Source organism: Carassius gibelio, chromosome B15, assembly GCF_023724105.1.
Source record: "Carassius gibelio isolate Cgi1373 ecotype wild population from Czech Republic chromosome B15, carGib1.2-hapl.c, whole genome shotgun sequence".
Lineage (NCBI taxonomy): Eukaryota > Metazoa > Chordata > Actinopteri > Cypriniformes > Cyprinidae > Carassius > Carassius gibelio.
Window position 1 is genome coordinate 6,820,109 of NC_068410.1, and position 20,637 is coordinate 6,840,745.

Consider the following 20,637-nt stretch of genomic DNA (forward strand, 5'->3'; position numbering starts at 1 on the left):
TCCACAGTTCAAAAGGTTTTTCAGTTTGGTGATAAATATTGATTGTTACACTTAATTTTAGTCCAGAGCGTTAAGTCTTCCTTTGCTGAAGAAGAGAAATTATTTTTGGTTAAAGAGTCTGGAATCACACATTGGTCCTTTTAGCTGTTGGAGATTAACTATAGGAGAACCTCCCATAGAGTTATACATTGCAAGTGATGTTGATGCCCTCCATTGGCTCATTCCCTGTGGGAACAGGTATCATGTTCTCAATACTAAGAACTGGGGTGTGGTGGATCTCAGGTCACTGAACTCCTGGAAAAGATAGAGGAGATGGTTACAAGAAACAGAACAACATTATTAAATGGACAGAATTTTCATACAGCATATTGAAGGGAAAACAAGTATGCTGAATTGAAACGGAAAAAGTCGACAAGGTGCATGTTCACAAATGACTTCTGGATTGGAGTCTCATTATTAAGAGAGTACAATGATCATAGAGTGCAAAACCTAAATTATTTCCAAATCCCCTTATGAGATGGGGATGCTGCTATATCGTTATTAGTTCAACCATTAGGTTATTTATTTTATTTTTATAAAAATTAAAAAAAGGCTGGGTATCTTTTTGTGTTTCTTATTTGGTTGCTTAGCAGTAGCAGGTATTTAAGATAGCCAGTCCTAATTTTCTAATTTGGGTTTTACCAGGCATGTTTTTCTCTTTTTCTATTTTTTAATCTTTATTGACAGCAGACCCTCCCTGTATCTGTCTCCTTTATCTGCAGTTTTGTTTTTTGTTCTTAATGTCATGGAAATACTTCGAGTTAAAAGATGCCTCAGGCCTACTGTTTCTTCACTGAAGGACTTGTTTAAAGTTAGGCGGAGCTAGAACTACAAAAAAACTTGTTAGATTAGATATTTGAACACCATTTAAAATTTATTATTCCTTCTACACTACACTTTAAAGAAAGTGATGTATGTGTTAGCACAGAAGAAACGCTTGAGGTAAACGTGTATTTATGCTACTGCACTGCATACTATAGGCCTACCTGTTTACTATAACTTATCCCTGTACATCCAGCCAATATTCAACAATGCCTTTTTTTACATTGCTTGGATGTTTTTCTGAAGTTCATTGTGTGTAGAAGAAATCCCTTACCACCGTTTAACATTATTTTATTACACCGTTAACATCACTGTTTTAAAATACCATATTGTCAGTATACATTTTGTATCATTATTATTTACATAAAAAACTTGTTGACAATTATTGCTAAAACCCTGACTTTCAGCTGTGTCACAAAGTAAGCATGTACGTTTCATAAAATTATATTTTATTGTTTTTAAAAACGGTTGGGAACAGGTAGAGGCGGAGTCTATGAATACCTAACCCCATCCCTAAACTTCCCCCACTAAAGTGAAAGCCTAGTCTACTCGCGTCGGAATGCTCTTCTGCTTGAAAGTCTTTGTGACCGCAATAATATTTGGAGATAATGTCACACAGCTTCAGTCTTGGAGTTAGTCGAGTGTGAGTCGCGCTAATTAGCCCCGGTTTGGGGGAACTTTGTTTTGTCTTGTTTTTGTTTCACTTGCCTCACGCATTGTAAACTGAACTGGACCGTCATCACCGTTGTGCTGGGTCAACAAACAACCGAGGCGGAGCGAGATCCACCTGACACAGGTGAGCAGAAACACACACACTGCAAAGGTCTGTCCACGTAATCACGACGCAAAATTTGCACTGCATCAGATCTCATTAAAAATATATATTTTATATGTTAATTTAGATGTGTTTGTTAAATGATATACATCATTCTATTAAGATATAAATACCTGGATTTTTCAAAGATTCAGGATTCAAAGCATTTATTGTCATATGCCCAATGAGAAAAGCAAGTTTCCCCGAGCAATGAAATTCTTTGCCGTCCACAATGAATGCCAAGACAATTGCAAAACTGTACACATATATACACATAATATAACCGCTAAATAGAAACTATTTTGTGCAAAAAAAAAAAAAAAAACTATAATCGCCAACGTGCAATCTGAGTGCAACGTGATAACAATAGCAGCAGTAACATATGCAAATTGAGATGACGATCGAGTCTACAAATATGCAATGGGAGTAACGTTAATAGTAGCAATGAATTTACAAATAATTTAAATACAATATCGAATTATTAAACTCTTTTTTGAACAATTACTATATATATATATATATATATATATATATATATATATATATATATATATATATATATAGCTTTTATTAGCTACCCTCAGAAAAGTCTGTACGCCATGTTAACCGAAATATACTAACCAAACACGCCTATTATTATTATATAACAATTGGAAATAGCAGTTAAATAAATTCACGTTATGTATGTACTGCCAGGCACCTTTGGTTTTCTCTTTTTCTGTAATTTAGATGGAAAATGTGTGCCTTTTACCATTTGTGTCAAAAAATTCTAAAAGTAGCCAAATACATTTTAAAAATAGATAAATTTGTTGCTAGATGCTTTTGGAAGAAAAAGTTGCTAGAGGTAGTTGCTTCAACAGGGTAGACCTCTGATGCGTTTTCTCGTTTATTATGTTTATATGCCACTTTGAAATTACAAAATCAAAACTGTAAAATGCATTTTAAACGTGTTTCCGTCCACAAAAAGAGAATAGTCTTGGATATATATATATGTATATGTGTGTGTGTGTATGTTAAGAAATGCTTTATTGCTGTTGTTACAGATCAATGGAGCCAGAAAGACCAGGCTCACTAGAGCCATGCTGTGAACCCATAAAGCACGGGTTAAGCAAAAGATGTTGTAGAGATGTTGCCAGTGGCAACCCAGAATTAAGGTACTTAAAAAAAATGTTAATAGCAAAGATAGATAGATAACAAAAATGGGTTCTTTGGGTTAAATTCAGAGCACGGATTCTAAGTATAGGTCACCATACTTGGCTGTATGTCACTTCACTTTCACTTTTTTACATAATTATAAATAGCACACACAAATATTATGCTTTTTTTAAACTTTTTTTTTTTGGATAGAGTTTGAAAGCACTAATAAAGACATTTCTGAACACAGGTGAGTAATGTGGGTGAAAAAGTATGTACACTGTTCCTGTGACTCAAGTGATAGAGCATCGCATTAGCAGCGCAGGGTTGTGGGTTAAAAAATTGTTAGCCTGAATGTACTGTAAGTTGCTTTGGATAAAGGCTTCTTCTAAATGCATAAATTTAATTTTTAACATTTAATTTTAATTTAATTTTAATTTACATTGAAAACAAATCTCACCAAATACATTTCACAAATACAAATAAACAGCATGCAATACACTGAATTAAGCATTAAAGCTTGAAGTAGAAATACTAAAATATTTAGAAAAATGTCCTTCAAAATTACAACTTCGGAAAAACATTTCTAATATGTTTTTAACAATAAAGTCTGCTCTGATCACAAGAACATTACTGTATGATAAAGTGTTCTGAATGGAGCAGTCATTCATTTGTCATGTTTCAGATTGATGCAGTCAGAAAGAGCAGATTCACCGGCGCCCAGCTGTGTGTCCATAAACAGTGCTCAGTCAATAGAGCTTCCAGTGTTCTTCAGGCATGAACAAAGGTATGTTTCAAAATAAAAAGTAAAACATTGGAGGCATTTCTTTAATGTAAACCCAAGGAATCTTTCAATATTGAACCTTGATCTGTGTATAATTACTTAAAGTAACGACTGTCCATATACTGATGTCTGTAATGTGCTCACTCAGGTCACATACAAGAAGACAATGTCAGAGTTGTGATGGGAAAAAGCCAGCACTCCGAGAGTGCAGGTATTCACACATATAAATGCATGTAAATTAAAATTGACCACTGATTAGTTTTTTAACAATACATTTCATTAAAAAACATGTCTGCCGGTGTATACATCTGTTATTGCTTGCTAATTTGTGTTTTCTAACTTATGTTGAAGCACTGACTGTCAACATGCTGAAGCCCACAACAAACATATATCAGATCTGTGGAAAATGTTTCACTGTTTATGTGAGGGAACAGAAAAGCAGGGAAACCCAACACTTCTTAGTGAGATCTACACTGAGCTCTACATCACCGAAGGGGGAAGTGGAGAGATCAATGATGAGCATGAGGTCCGTTGGATTGAAAAAGCATCAAGAAAATCTGCAACAGATGATACCCCAATCAGCCTTAATGACATTTTCACACCATTACCTGGACAAGACCAGCCCATCAGAACTGTGCTGACTAAAGGAGTCGCTGGGATTGGAAAAACAGTCTCCGTGCAGAAGTTCATTCTGGACTGGGCTGAAGGGAAAGCAAATCAGGATGTCCACTTCATGTTTCCACTTCCTTTCAGAGGGCTCAATTTGATAAATGACAAAAAGCTCAGTCTTTTAGATCTTCTCCAAGTTTTCTTCCCTGAAACAAAGGAAGTGGACGTTTTCAGTAATAAATATAAAGTGTTGTTTATCTTTGATGGTCTAGACGAGTGCCGTTTTCTCTTAGATTTTCCCAGCAATGAAATTCTACTGGATGCAACCAAAGAGACATCAGTAGACGTGCTGCTGACAAACCTCATTGTGGGGAATCTGCTTCCCTCTGCTCTCATCTGGATCACCTCCAGACCAGCAGCAGCTGATCTCATCCCCTCCGAGTGTGTCCATCGAGTGACAGAGGTACGAGGCTTCAGTGACCCCCAGAAAGAGGAGTATTTCAGGAAGAGAATCAGTGATCAGATCCTCTCCGACAGTATCATCTCACACCTGAAGTCATCGAGGAGCCTCTACATCATGTGTCACATCCCAGTGTTCTGCTGGATCTCATCCACAGTTCTAGAGAAGATGTTGAGTCAAGCAGAGAGTGGAGAGATTCCCAAGACTCTCACTCAAATGTACACACACTTCCTGATCCTTCAGATGAGAAATATGCATGAGAAGGCCTTTAAAACGAAAGTGAAAGATGAAGACATGATCCTCAAACTGGGGAAACTGGCTTTTAGGCACCTTATGAAAGGCAGTGTGATCTTTTATGAAGAAGATCTGAGAGAATGTGGCATCGATGTGACAGAAGCATCAGTGTACTCTGGGTTGTGCACTCAGATCTTCAGAGAGGAGTTTGGTCTGTGTCAGAGGAAAGTCTTCTGCTTCGTTCATCTGAGCATTCAGGAACATCTAGCAGCTGTGTACGTGATGTTTTCATTCAATTTGAAAAACCTAGATGTTCTCAGTGAATACCAGTCCTTAAATCAGGATGTTCAGTACCCAGCATGTTTCACAATCTATGAGAGGGCTGTGGAAACAGCTTTGAAAAGTAAGAATGGCCATCTAGACCTCTTTCTTCGCTTCCTTCTGGGTCTCTTGTTAGAGTCCAATCAGACTCTTTTTCAGTGCCTACTTACACAAACAGAAGCAACATCTCACAACACGGAGCAAATTATCCAGTATGTCAAGAGGAAGATTACAGAAGATCTTTCGCCAGAGAAATCCATCAATCTGTTTCACTGTCTGAATGAACTAGGTGATCATACTCTGGAAAATGAAATCCAAGACTATCTGAATGCTGGAACGATCCAAGATGCCATTCTGTCTCCGTCTCAGTGGTCAGCGCTGGTTTTTGTGTTGCTTACCTCAGAAAAACTGGAAGTGTTTGAACTAAACAAATACATCAGGGATGAGTTCAACCAAAAACACCTCACACAAGATCAAGTTCTCCATAATCTACTGCCTGTGGTTGAACTGTCCAGATCAGCTCAGTGAGTAAAAAGTACTGTATATACAGTATTGTTCAAAATAATAGCAGTACAATGTGACTAACCAGAATAATCAAGGTTTTTCGTATATTTTTTTATTGCTACGTGGCAAACAAGTTACCAGTAGGTTCAGTAGATTCTCAGAAAACAAATGAGACCCAGCATTCATGATATGCACGCTCTTAAGGCTGTGCAATTGGGCAATTAGTTGAATTAGTTGAAAGGGGTGTGTTCAAAAAAATAGCAGTGTGGCATTCAATCACTGAGGTCATCAATTTTGTGAAGAAACAGGTGTGAATCAGGTGGCCCCTATTTAAGGATGAAGCCAACACTTGTTGAACATGCATTTGAAAGCCGAGGAAAATGGGTCGTTCAAGACATTGTTCAGAAGAACAGCGTACTTTGATTAAAAAGTTGATTAGAGAGGGGAAAACCTATAAAGAGGTGCAAAAAATGATAGGCTGTTCAGCTAAAATGATCTCCAATGCCTTAAAATGGAGAGCAAAACCAGAGAGACGTGGAAGAAAATGGAAGACAACCATCAAAATGGATAGAAGAATAACCCGAATGGCAAAGGCTCAGCCAATGATCACCTCCAGGATGATCAAAGACAGTCTGGAGTTACCTGTAAGTACTGTGACAGTTAGAAGACGTCTGTGTGAAGCTAATCTATTTTCAAGAATCCCCCGCAAAGTCCCTCTGTTAAAAAAAAGGCATGTGCAGAAGAGGTTACAATTTGCAAAGAACACATCAACTGGCCTAAAGAGAAATGGAGGAACATTTTGTGGACTGATGAGAGTAAAATTGTTCTTTTTGGGTCCAAGGGCCACAGGCAGTTTGTGAGACGACCCCCAAACTCTGAATTCAAGCCACAGTACACAGTGAAGACAGTGAAGCATGGAGGTGCAAGCATCATGATATGGGCATGTTTCTCCTACTATGGTGTTGGGCCTATTTATCGCATACCAGGGATCATGGATCAGTTTGCATATGTTAAAATACTTGAAGAGGTCATGTTGCCCTATGCTGAAGAGGACATGCCCTTGAAATGGTTGTTTCAACAAGACAATGACCCAAAACACACTAGTAAACGGGCAAAGTCTTGGTTCCAAACCAACAAAATTAATGTTATGGAGTGGCCAGCCCAATCTCCAGACCTTAATCCAATTGAGAACTTGTGGGGTGATATCAAAAATGCTGTTTCTGAAGCAAAACCAAGAAATGTGAATGAATTGTGGAATGTTGTTAAAGAATCATGGAGTGGAATAACAGCTGAGAGGTGCCACAAGTTGGTTGACTCCATGCCACACAGATGTCAAGCAGTTTTAAAAAACTGTGGTCATACAACTAAATATTAGTTTAGTGATTCACAGGATTGCTAAATCCCAGAAAAAATTTTTTTTGTACAAAATAGTTTTGAGTTTGTACAGTCAAAGGTAGACACTGTTATTTTTTTGAACACACCCCTTTCAACTAATTGCCCAATTGCACAGCCTTAAGAGCGTGCATATCATGAATGCTGGGTCTTGTTTGTTTTCTGACAATCTACTGAACCTACTGGTAACTTGTTTGCCACGTAGCAATAAAAAATATACTAAAAACCTTGATTATTCTGGTTAGTCACATTGTACTGCTATTATTTTGAACAATACTGTATGTGCTTAGATTTTACTAAACATTTCCATATTTTCTTGTACATAATGGGCCTTGTTTTGAACTTGCTGTACATGTACAGATATGTGCCTTTGACTAGGACTTTACTAGCATTAATTATATTTCCTTGTGTCATTAAGACATGTTGAGAGTATTTTTAATATATATTAATGATCATATAATATAAAATAAATAGCGTTTCTGTAATTTTTATACCTGTTTTTATAATTGTTTATATGAGCGATCTTATTTTATTCGTTTATTTATATTTTTCAGGCTTGGCTGTTGTAGCCTGTCAGAGAATTGCTGTGCTGATCTGGCATCAGTTTTCAGCTCCGAATCCTCATGTCTGAGAGAAGTAAACTTAAACTTCAATAATCTGCAGAGTTCAGGTGTGAAGCTCCTTTCTGTTGGACTGGGAAATCCTCACTGCAAACTAGAAACATTGTGGTAAGTCCTGAAATTTGTCAAAACCACAAATAGATCCTGCACAGTTAAAATAGAATTTGTACATACTCTGGTATCATGCGCTGTATTAATGGAACTGGAATGTGAGCAAACAAAACTGTCTGGAGCAGGTTGTGGCGGTGTGGTCTCACAAACGAATGCTGTGCCGCTCTGGCTTCAGCCCTGAATTCAAACCCTTCACATCTGAGAGAGCTGGATCTGTCTGAAAACAACCTACGAAATCAAGGCGTGAAGCTTTTCTCTGATGGACTAAAAAATCCTCAATGCAAACTGGAGACACTAAAGTATGTCATTCAAAAGCTAAAAATAGAAAAGTAAATTAAATGGTTTGATGTGTTAGAATTAAAAAAAAAAAATGTTAAAAAGTTAGTTATAAATGTAGATGTCTAAATCTGTCCTACTGATGTTTGTACTCTCCTGGGGTGCTGTAAATGTATACTTTGAGAGCTTCTGAGCAAATGTAAAGAATTTTACAGTGTGTCCCATTGTTCTTTTCTGCAGGCTGAGATTTTGTAACTTGTCATATAAAAGTTGTGCAGCTCTAGCTTCAGCTCTGACATCAAACCCCTCACACCTGAGAGAGCTGGATCTGTCTGAGAATGTATTGGGAGATGACGGAGTTAACTTTATCTCTGATGGACTCAGAAATCCTCTTTGTAAACTGGAGATATTATGGTAAGAATTTTGTTCAAGATAGGTGAGATAAAAACCTCTTTAGTTGATGGAAAATTTATTTAAAGCAGGCAAATTGTAAGTACCAATTGTAAGTACCAGGCAAAAAAAAAGTTTATAATAAAGTGTTTATATTTATATATATATATGAAATGAGAGGGTTAATGCTGTGTCATTGTTCTGTCTCCAGGCTTCGAGATTGTGATGTAACAGATGAAGGTTGTGCTGCTCTGGCTTCAGCTCTGAGATCAAACCCCTCACACTTGAGCGAGCTGGATCTGACTAAAAATAATATCACAGACATGGGAGCAAACCAGCTCTCTGCTATAAAATTGGATCCACTATATAAACTGGAGAAAGTAGAATATGTTTGAGATATTTATATATATATATTTATGAATCTTTTTTTTTTTTTGTCAATCTTTATTAACCAAGTGACAAATGTTGCACTAGGAAAATAAGATTGTCAACGCTTTTTTTTTTTGGAAGAATTACACTTTTATCTGTAATAATAGATGTGTTTTCATTAAATGTTTTCTTTTTGTAAAAATTACATTTGAAGAGAGTTCAGCTGTGAACTGTGCTGCTCGTTGGATTCGTTGCTGCAGTAAAGCTGTACCTGGGACTATGTTTTAGCATATAATTCATTCATTTTCACAATTAAACCCTTTCTAATGTATGTGATCTGTTGTTTTTTGGTGTTTTAAAATCTGTCCAACACATTAGGTGATGGAAATATTTTCTGAATGTGTTTGAGATTATTATCCCGGCGGATGGCCATGTCATGAAATGGAGAACATTTCTTTCTGTTCTCTGTTAAATATCAAATCTTTACCTTTTTAATGTTACTTTATGTCTTTATAACCAAATATAGTTGTTTATAATGCAACTACATATAGTTAATCCTTTTATACTTTTGTGTTTAGTTTATATTGCAATTATTTAATATATTCTACATTTTGCAGAGTGATAAGGTTTAAATGTGCAATTTTCCCCCAACTTGTGATTAATTTATTTAAAAGTTGCTATCAGTGTGTATTTCAGTATTTCTTCTTTTATTTAAAATGAATATTTTTTAAATGTGTTTTAGGGAAACCCCACGTGTTTTGCTGTCGATTCAAACTGTGTGGATTTAACTGAAAATCCCATCATTTAAAACTAATTTTTACAACAAGAAGTTTTTGAAACGTATCAATTGTTTGTTTTTGTGAACGCCCATTGACTTGTTTAGATGAGAAGTACACAAATCAGAAAGTGAAAACATTTACATTAAGTTGCTTCTCGGGAAGAAGGTCTGCATAAAAGGTAGGTCGTGGTTATTTATTATACTCTTAAGTATTGGTTAATGTTTTGAAATTCTTCAAAGAAAAAAACCCCTATGAAAGATATTGTTTAGACCTAGACTACATATTACTTAAAGTAAAATCGCCGTGACAAATGTTTCCTGAATGACTAATTCGCTGGTGATCATAGTGCTTTACAACACGACTGAACAGGACATCGCGTTAATTACAGAGTAATGAGTTTCAGGCCAATTTTATTCAGGTTGCTGTATAAAAAGTACTTTAATACTGTAACTAGTTTAAAAAGCCTTGCGCTGCGTAACAACTAATCGCTGAAACTGGTTTGTCAAGGATCCTCGTGATCTTTAGAGATGAGGCTGAGCGATGTTGCTGTTTTATTAGCTTGATATTAAACAGTCATTTGTCACTTTTTTATAAAGGTGTTCCGAATTACATATTTATCTTTTGTTTCCTTAACCTGCAAAAGCAATATGGTTCAGCCAGGCATTATTAATACTAAGTAAAACTGAATGTTGTTCAGAGAGGAATTTTGAATTTGAAAGACTGTATCAGTTCATCTGTCTAAAAAAAACAACAGGAAGGCACATGACGTACACAACTAGTTGGGCTACATGTTTCACCTTTTACTCTGACAAAAACTATTGTTTTGAGAGATAACAAGTTTTCTTAAAAACAAAAATGTTTACGGTATGTGACTTCTGTCCAGTATGTTGCATTTCTTACATTTGTACATGTTGTTTCATAATCTAGGATAGTCTGTATGATGAATTAGGTTTCTGGCCATATTTTGACCATTTGGTTTACTTGCTGCTACTATTACTTTTATTTGGTATATTTGCAGAATGATTGTAGCTGGAATGAGTTCTGAATGAGTTCTGAAAATGTAACCGAATACTGAGGCCCACTAGTAAGTAAGCAAATGCTTGGCTAATTGTATGGGTGGCAAGTAACCCCTCAATTATTACTTTGCATTAATACTTTCAATTAATACATTGTAATAGTAATAGACAAATTGGTTTCTTACTTCATGTAATATTTAGTCTTTAGTCTGGTAGCTAATCGCCATTTCTGTTTTCCTGAAGCACATCCCAGAAGGGGAGATCATATTTAAAAAGACCTGGTTATTAGGAGTCATCATTCAATGGATCAACTCAAGGTTGAAAAGCCCAGGTAAATGATCTTGATCAAACTCCATTTAAATTAAAGCTTTGTTAGTCTTTAGTATTATGTAACTATATTAAAGCCAAAATGTTTTATAACTCTCAATTGCACATTTTTAATGTCACAATTACACCTAGTTCATTGCACAGCACTTGGTTCTGAATGACAGGGAGATCCACTGAATTAATGTTGTAATGTCGCTGTTTCACTGCAGCTCAGAGCAGCAAGGGAGATCAGCATCTCCATCTCCTAGCCATGCATCCATGAGGAGTGATCACTCCATGGGTCATCCAGAGGATTTAAAAGAATCCAGGTACATCAATACTTATTAGTTTTTTTTCTCACTATCACTTTTCAGTTTTTAATTTTAGGCAATATCATTTAAAATAATAAAAAAAAGAGATAATGTTAACTATTTTAACAATTGTGGATTAAACGGTCTGCTATGTGTGTTATAAATTAGTTTAAAATGCATAACAAGATTTATTTTGATTTTTCAGTGCTGCCTCACCCCTTGATAAAGTTCAAGAAGCAGTCCAGTCAAATCTGAGGAGCAGATTTCAGTGTTTGTGTGAAGGGATTTCAAGACAGAGTGACCTCATTCCTCTCAATGAGATCTACACTGAGCTCTACATCACAGAAGGTGGAAGTGGAGAGATCAATGATGAGCATGAGATCAGGTGGATTGAAACTGCATTTAGGAGAGGAACCTCAGATGATACGCCAATCAACTTGAATGACATCTTCAAACTTTTACCTGGACAAGATCAGCCCATCAGAACTGTGCTGACTAAAGGAGTCGCTGGCATTGGAAAAACAGTTTCTGTGCAGAAGTTCATTCTGGACTGGGCTGAAGGGAAAGCAAATCAGGACGTCTACCTCATATTTCCACTTCCTTTCAGAGAGCTCAATTTGATAAAGGACCAAACATTCAGTCTTCAAGAACTTCTGCAACTTTTCATGGGAATAGAACAACTTGAAATCTCTCCAAATGGACGTAAATTCATTTTCATCTTCGATGGTTTGGATGAGTGTCGTCTGGGTCTGGATTTTCACAACAGTGTGAGGTTGTGTGATGTGACTGAATCAGCCTCAGTAGACGTGCTGCTGACAAACCTCATTGTTGGGAATCTGCTTCCCTCTGCTCTCATCTGGATCACCTCCAGACCAGCAGCATCTGATCTCATCCCCTCCGAGTGTGTCCATCGAGTGACAGAGGTACGAGGCTTCAATGATCCACAGAAGGATGAATACTTCAGGAAGAGAATCAGTGATCAGATCCTCTCCGGCAGTATCATCTCACACCTGAAGTCATCGAGGAGCCTCTACATCATGTGTCACATCCCAGTGTTCTGCTGGATCTCAGCCACTGTTCTAGAGAAGATGTTGAGTCAAGCAGAGAGTGGAGAGATTCCCAAGACTCTCACTCAAATGTACACACACTTCCTGATCCTTCAGATGAGAAATATGCATGAGAAGGACTATGATAAGAAAATTAAAGATACAGACATGGTTCTCAAACTGGGTAAATTAGCTTTTCAGCAGCTGGACAAACGGAATCTGATATTCTACGAAGAAGACCTTAAGGAGTGTGAGATTGACGTACAAGAAGCATCTGTGTACTCAGGATTGTGCACTCAGATCTTCAGAGAAGAATCAGGGCTGTTTCAGAGGAGAGTCTACTGTTTTGTTCATTTGAGTGTTCAGGAACATCTTGCAGCTTTATATGTGTACCTCTCATTTGTGAATCAAAATATAATTGTGATAGACCAACCTAGTCTTCTACCTAGTGTTCTTTCTTGCATTACACAAGGTTCATTATCAGTATATGACCTCTATCAGAAAGCTGTAAAGAAAGCTCTGCAGAGTACAAGTGGACATCTGGACCTTTTCCTTCGCTTCTTTCTGGGATTCTCACTGGAGGCCAATCAGACGCTCTTACGAGGCCTACTGACTCCGATAGAAAGCAGCTCTGACAGCAAAGAGAGAATAGTTAATTACATAAAGCAGAAGATCAGAGAGAATCCATCTCCAGAGAAATCAATCAATCTGTTCCATTGCCTAAATGAACTGAAGGATCATTCACTAGTGGAGGAAGTCCAGCATTACCTAAAATCAGGGTCAGAAATAAAGACCACACTTACAGCCTCACAGTGGTCAGCTATGGTCTTTGTATTGCTGACCTCAGGGCAAAAACTAGATGTGTTTGATTTAAAGAAGTATGTTTGGACACATGTCTTGCCAGATGAAAGTCTTCAAAAGCTACAACCAGTGCTTGAAGCATCTAGAACGGCAAAGTATGTCATGCCAGTAATAATCCTTTTTAGTCCTTATATTTATATTTATCTTGTTAGATTTTGCACAAGATTTTTCTGCATTAAGTTATTTTGGTTAATCTAGAAGTTTGATTAATCTTAATTAAAACTCTGGAATCTAAAAGATTTGTGTAAATTCCAGAATTAATCTGCTCAATACTGTCTATACATGGTGGGATTTATTATTATTTTTCTTGCAGTTTTGGTGATCAGAACCTATCAAGAAAAAGCTATGCCACTCTAGCTTCTGTTCTTACATCAAAAACCTCATGTCTGAGAGAGTTGAACCTGGCTAAGAGTAATGTAAGTGATTCAGGACTTAAGCTACTCTGTGATGGCCTGCAAAATCCTCAATGTCGTTTAGAAACACTGAAGTAAGTTCCTCCTCTTTTGTTTTTTCTTCATTTTCATAGATTTGGTTTATTTACCTAATTTCTTTATTGCCAAAATGAAATAATAATAAAGTAGTAAATATAGTTCACGCTTAACAAGACAAAATACATCGTTAAGTGCAATCTATGAAAAAGTCTTACAGTTTTTGCCCATTGCTTGAACACTATAGACATGCTTAGACTAAAGTAACACAACTTGAAGCTTTTGTTACCATACCTCAAACACATTTACCCATACCTTAAACAAAAGCGCTGCTTTGCACTTTAGTTGCAATTCTGCAACACACTTACTCCTTTATGCAACACACATATCCTGCATACTAGACTCTATTTCATACATAAGACACTTCGTTCAAAACATCGGGTAATTGCTACCACTCAAATACGCAACTGAAGGCACTTACTTGCAAAACTGAACACCAATCAGCCAGCTACAAAAAGCCCTCAGTTTAGCCATTTCAAGAACTTTGCATGCATGGATGGAGGGAGAGCAAGAGGAAGAGGAAAAGCAGGAAGAGGAAAAGCAAGAGGAAGAGGAGGAGGAGGAGGAGGTCGAAGAGGCCATGCACGGACCCATATTTCTGATGATATAAGAGCAACTTTTGTGGACCATGTCATCAACCATGGCCTGACTGTGAGGGAAGCTGGGCAGAGAGTCCACCCACATGCCGCATGTCTCTTCTGCAGGCAATGTAACGGTGGTGACATTCAGGTGACAGCAATCCATGGATGGTTTCAACATGCAAGGGGATATTTTCCCCGGTGCCTAGTGGGAGAAGACATTGCTTGCGATGTCGATGAGGCCAACAGACGGCGGGATCCATGAGCCCACGAATGCACAATTGCCATGATTTTCTGTGTTTACAGTATAGTGTTTTTTATATTATATATATATATAATTTTTTTTTTTATTTATTTATTTTTTTTTTTTTTGCTTTATCTGAATTAATGTTACTGCAATGTACAGTGATACAATGTACAAAATTGAGTAGGCCTATTTGCTTTTTTTGGTTGTTTGAAAATGTGCCTCAAAACTGAAGTGTTTTATATAAAGTAGACTAGTGTGTTCCCCCTGATCTGAAAGTGTATGCATAAGATTGCAAGTATGTGTCATTTTGTCATCAGAGTTACACTTTGACAAAGGAATGTTAGGTTTTGATAGCAGAGTTTAGGTTTTGATAGTAGAGCTTCAGTTTGACACAGATGTGAATGGTATATTTCCCAGTGTTGTGTCATGTTTACTTGTGTGTAGAGTTTTGGCACAATGAGCAAAGTTTAGCAAAATGTGTTCAAGCAACGGGCAAAAACTGTAATAGGCAAGTAATCATAAAAATGTACCTTCAATCTTAAAAATAAAGGCTTAGAGATTAAAAGAGATTAAAACTAAAGATTTTGCCAAAAAAAATTTGCTGCTGAGTGCTCCTGTTGATGTCTTGGTAGCAACTGTTAACTTTGTAACTGTTGCTTCCAGCTGAAATACGTCCCCTATCCATAATTTTGCTTTCTGCAGTGAAAAAGTTATCTACCGTATTTTCCAGACTTTAAGTTGCACTTTTTTTCATAGTTTGGCTGGTCCTGCGACTTATAGTCAGGTGTGACTAATTTATCAAAATTAATTTGACATGAACTGAGAGAAATGAACCAAGAGAAATGAACTAAGAGAAAACATTACTGTCTACAGCAGCCAGAGGGCGCTCTATGCTGCTCAGTGCTCCTGTAGCCTACACTGAAAACATAGAGCGCCCTCTGGCGGCTGTAGACGGTAATGTTTTCTCTTGGTTCATGGTTCAGAATTATTGCAAAACTGACATTGAGAAAAAGTCTTTAAATGAAGAAACCTCTCTCTCTGTGTGTGTGTGTGTGTGTGTGTGTGTGTGTGTGTGTTTTGCAGACTGGAGTTTTGTGGTGTTTCTGATAAGGATTGTGATTTTCTGGCTCTGGCTTTGAGATCGAACCCCTCACATCTAAAAGAGCTGGATTTGTCTGGAAATAAACTCACTAACTCCGGATTAAAGATTCTTTCTGCTGAATTACAGAATCCTCTTTGTAAACTTAAGAATCTGTGGTAAGAATACTTCTAAATGATCCTAAAACACATATTTTGACATTTGGTTTTTTGTTACCATAAACAAGGTGTCCATTAATCTACATTTGATTTCATTTCCTCTTCAGGATTAGACTTTGTGGTATCACAAGTGATGGCTGTGCATCTCTGGCGTTAGTTCTGGGATCAAAGCATTCATATTTGAGAGGGCTGAATCTGTCTGGGAATAGATTAGGAGATCCAGGAATAAAGAAGTTCGCTGAAGGACTAGAGAATCCTCACTGTAAACTGGAGATATTAAGGTAATGTTATCTCACACACTAATGTACAGAGAGTCATATCTGACACACATTAATGAATATTGTATGCTGTATATTTTTTGAAGGTTGAGGGATTGTGGTATCACAGATGAAGGTTGTGCTGCTCTGGCTTCAGCTCTGAGATCAAACCCCTCTCACCTGAAAGAACTGGATCTGTCTTGCAATAAACTTGGAGACACTGGATTGCGGAAGTTATCTGATGATCTGGAGAATTCTGACTGTAACCTTGAGACACTCAGGCAAGATTTGCATTCACCACATTTGTCAAAATAAGTCCTTTGTTCGAAAGCTAGAAACAGAAATGATTGTAATTCTCTCAGCAGGTTAAATCATTGTGAATTCTCTGATGAGGGCTGTACTGCTCTGGGTTCAGCTTTGAAATCAAACCCCTCACACCTGAGAGAACTGGATCTAGGTTGGAATAAGATCGGTGACTCAGGTGTGCAAGCACTGTTTGAAGCTTTGAAGGATCCAAACTCTAAACTGGAAGTTCTGCGGTAAGTTAATTTGAAAATCATGCTGAAAATGCAGATTTAAATATTTCTTTATTTTCATATTGCAGACGGTCCACTGATTTTCAATTCATCATATCATTCAATTCAATTCAAGTTTATTTGTACAGCGCTTTTTACAATACAAATCGTTACAAAGCAACTTTACAGAAAATTATGTTTCTACAATATTTAGTAGTAGCTTATGGTGGTGACTGTCAGTTTGTGCACGTTTGACAGGATTTTTAGAAAAAATGAATACAAGACGTAGTCAGCTAGACGACAAACATTATTAATAGTATTCATTAATAATTATTATATGATGCAGTCACATGTGTAGCAATATTTGTTAGTTCTGTTTGTTGATTCAGGGTTAGCATCATCTCTTCTCAGGTGTTCTGGATCCAGACTGGAGCTTGTTTAAATCCTAGTTACCACGGGATGTAAATCCTGTGGCAAAACATAGAAACGAAATAGAGGCATCATTAGCATAGCTGCTGATCCAACAAAGTAAAATTAGTTTAACCCAAGCTAATGAATAAAAATGCACATTTGATCAGATGCAATTACACTCACAATTTAAGACATACATTATTCGAATGCTTAGCGAAAGAGATGCGTTTTTAATCTAGATTTAAACAGAGAGAGTGTGTCTGAACCCCGAACATTATCAGGAAGCCTCTTCCAGAGTTTGGGAGCCAAATGTGAAAAAGCTCTACCTCCTTTAGTGGACTTTGCTATCATAGGAACTACCAAAAGTCCAGCGTTTTGTGACCTTAGGGAGCGTGATGGGTTGTAGCGTGGTAGAAGGCTAGTTAGATATGCTGGAGCTAAACCAATTAGGGCCTTATAGGCAAGTAATGATAATTTGTAACTGATACGGAACTTAATAGGTAGCCAGTGCAGAGACTGTAAAATTGGGGTAATATGATCATATTTTCTTGACCTGGTAAGGACTCTAGCTGCTGCATTTTTGATTACCTGTAGCTTGTTTATTGAAGAAGCTGGACAACCACCTAGAAGTGCATTACAATAGTCCAGTCTAGAGGTCATAAATGCATGAACTAGCTTTTCTGCATCAGAAACAGATAACATGTTTCGTAGCTTGGCAATGTTTCTAAGATGGAAGAATGCAGTTTTTGTAACATTGGAAATATGATTTTCAAAAGACAAAAGATTTTCATTGCTGTCTTATATAACACCCAGATTTCTGACTGTAGAGAAAGTAACCGTACATCCGTCTAGTTGCAGATTGTAATCTACAAGATTCTGTGTACTGTTTTTTGGTCCAATAATTAATATCTCTGTCTTATCCGAATTTGATTGGAGAAAATTATTTGTCATCCAATCTTTTAAATATTTAGCACACTCTGTTAGCTTAGATAATTGAGAAGTTTCATCTGGTCTCGTTGAGATATATAGCTGAGTATCATCAGCATAACAGTGGAAGCTAATTCCGTATTTTCTAATAATATTACCAAGGGGCAACATGTATATTGAAAATAGAAGGGGACCTAGAACGGATCCTTGTGGCACTCCATATTTTTATTATCACAGAGAGAGCCATCAATCTGTTCAGTTTTACATAATTATTTATTGCATAGTGGATTTCAAAATTATGTTTTAATGAAAATACATTCTCCAGCTAAAGATCATGTTATTTAGCAAGAGCACAAAATAGTTTTGTTTTTACCAACAAAAAAAAACAAAAAAACAATGTATATAAAAATCAACAATTCTTTTTTTTATCTACAGACTGAGGGATTGCAAAATTGCAGAGAAAGGTTGTGCTGCTCTGGGTTCAACATTGACATCAAACCCCTCACACCTGAGAGAGCTGGATCTTTCTCAAAATAAACTAAAAAGTTTATGGATTAAAATGCTCTCTACAGCTCTGGAAAAGCCTGACTGCAAACTTGAGATACTGCGGTAAGATCATTACTTTTGCTCTACATCTTCTCTGATAGGGTGAATGAAACAGTCCTCCTTAATCAAAATCTGTCCTTGCAGTTTTGAATATTGTGGTCTCACAGATGATGGCTGTGATGCTCTGGCATCCGCTTTGAGATCGAACCCCTCACACCTGAGAGAACTGGATCTGTACATGAACAATCTGGGAGATTCAAGAATACAGCAGTTCTCTGCTATGAAGAATGACCCCAACTATCAACTCCAAAAAATACAGTTTGGAAAAAATAATTTTTAAATGCAGACCAGCATTTAAAGAAATACAATTTTCTTATTCTTCTGCACTGAAATTATCATTATATATCTGAAAATGTAAAGAAATTGATAATGAGACCTTTCACTCCATCTTATTGAAGTCTTTGTACTTTAGACTGAGATTTATTTAGTATTTAGTTAGACTATTTAGTAGATCTCCAGTGACTTTTGTTGACACTAACCTTTGTCAGTTTTCCACATTGCATGCCACAAGGACATAAGCAACAAGCTGGACAATATCCATGTTGTAATCAATTCCTCATACTGTAGCAAGCAAAATGCCATTGCACTTTGAATTAATTTTTTTTACATTTCATAGTTAACGGTTTTAAGCAATTTTGCAATTTTGTAAGGTTCTCTCAAAACTTGAATTATCTTTTGTGTCTGTTTTTTTTTTCTCTCTTTATGTAAAAGCTAAACTGATATATGCGGAATGTGATTGTTTTAAAATGAATGTATCCTACACAAAGTTCTTGGTCAAACAACACAGTTTTTAGCAATAATATTGACTTGATTGCACAGACACTGAACTTAACTGAGCTGGACGATGACATCACTGAATCAACAATGAACCCCCCCAAAACGGCCTATTTTATATTGTCCTCATTATTGACACACCTTTTTCCTATTTAACACTGTAAAGCTGGTTTATCACAATCTGTATTGGGTAAAACGCTATATAAATAAAGGTGGCTTGACTTGACAAGCCAATATTACATTTAATTTAATCAAGTAAACCTGTGATATTTTTATACACACCTACTGCTAACATAAACAAAAATATGTAAGCTACTAAAATATGTGAAACGGATAGAACGTTATTCTGACCCTTATTGTCCTGCAGATGCTGGCAACTGTGGTTTAATGACTACTTTAAATAACTGAAGTACATAATTCCAGCTAAAAGACGTTTTTTTAATGATAATCTGTCTTTTTTTTCGGTCCAGTAATTCAGTAACTACTGCCACCTAGTGTCTGCATTCTGTCAGCGCAGTTTTACAACGTGTTTTGGTGTCGACATCGCTTGAGACAATTACACATAATTCCACTAGAGAGAGCTGTTTATCAGAGATAATCTGTAAGAGTTCCAAAATTTCACTTCCATTTTACGTAAGTGCAACTAAGTGCAACACTCTAATGTGACAAAGATTGATACTGATATTAAGATTTGGATCTCAGTAAATTTGTGTCATTTCAGCCTATAGGTTTAACGTTACACATGACTGAGGATGTTTATTGGTTGCGAAGGATTAGCAGGATAAACTGTGTAAACATCTGAAGATGAGCAGGTTAAATTTATTACATGTATGCATATACAGTGGGTACGGAAAGTATTCAGACCTCCTTTTTCACAATTTTTCACTCTTTGTTATATTGCAGCCATTTGCCAAAATCATTTTTTTCACATTTATGTACACACAGCACCCCATATTGACAGAAAAACACAGGAAAATAAACTTAAATGATTTAGCAAATGGCTGCAATATAACAAAGAGTGAAAAATTTAAAGGGAGTCTGAATACTTTCTGTACCCACTGTATGTGCCATAGCCAAAACAGGTGCATGTTGGCAACCATAGCAATGTAAAGTTCAAAGGTCATGTGGATTAGATAGATAGATTGTTTGTTGCATAATGTTAATAATAGGTAGCAATATCGAAGTATGAGCACTCAGTGGTCAAGTTAGTCTGGGAAGCATCAGACAAACACACTCCAATCAATGCATCATTGCTCAGGAAAAGGATTATTCAAAATTTATTTTTTCCTGAGGCTCTTGGTTTGCATCTGTTTCTTCTCTTCTTTCCTCCTCTCTGCTAATCAGGACCTATAAATGTTTATTGAAGTATTGAATGCTCG

The 20,637-nt window shown here is 36.6% G+C and overlaps 1 protein-coding gene across 1 annotated transcript; it reads left to right on the forward strand.

Annotated features, from left to right (window-relative positions):
• Positions 1-1,396: 1,396 nt before the first annotated feature.
• Positions 1,397-18,989, forward strand: LOC127973032 (uncharacterized). The gene is made up of 20 exons (XM_052577067.1): positions 1,397-1,657; positions 2,719-2,829; positions 3,495-3,596; positions 3,742-3,804; positions 3,945-5,741; positions 7,668-7,841; positions 7,970-8,143; positions 8,361-8,534; positions 8,722-8,899; positions 10,586-10,593; positions 10,964-11,005; positions 11,211-11,309; positions 11,497-13,293; positions 13,512-13,685; positions 15,595-15,768; positions 15,876-16,049; positions 16,133-16,306; positions 16,391-16,564; positions 18,314-18,487; positions 18,569-18,989. Exons 2-20 carry the CDS (start codon positions 2,723-2,725, stop codon positions 18,762-18,764), a joined length of 5,955 nt encoding a protein of 1,984 aa, XP_052433027.1. The 5' UTR covers positions 1,397-1,657; positions 2,719-2,722; the 3' UTR covers positions 18,765-18,989.
• The last annotated feature ends 1,648 nt before the right edge of the window (positions 18,990-20,637 follow it).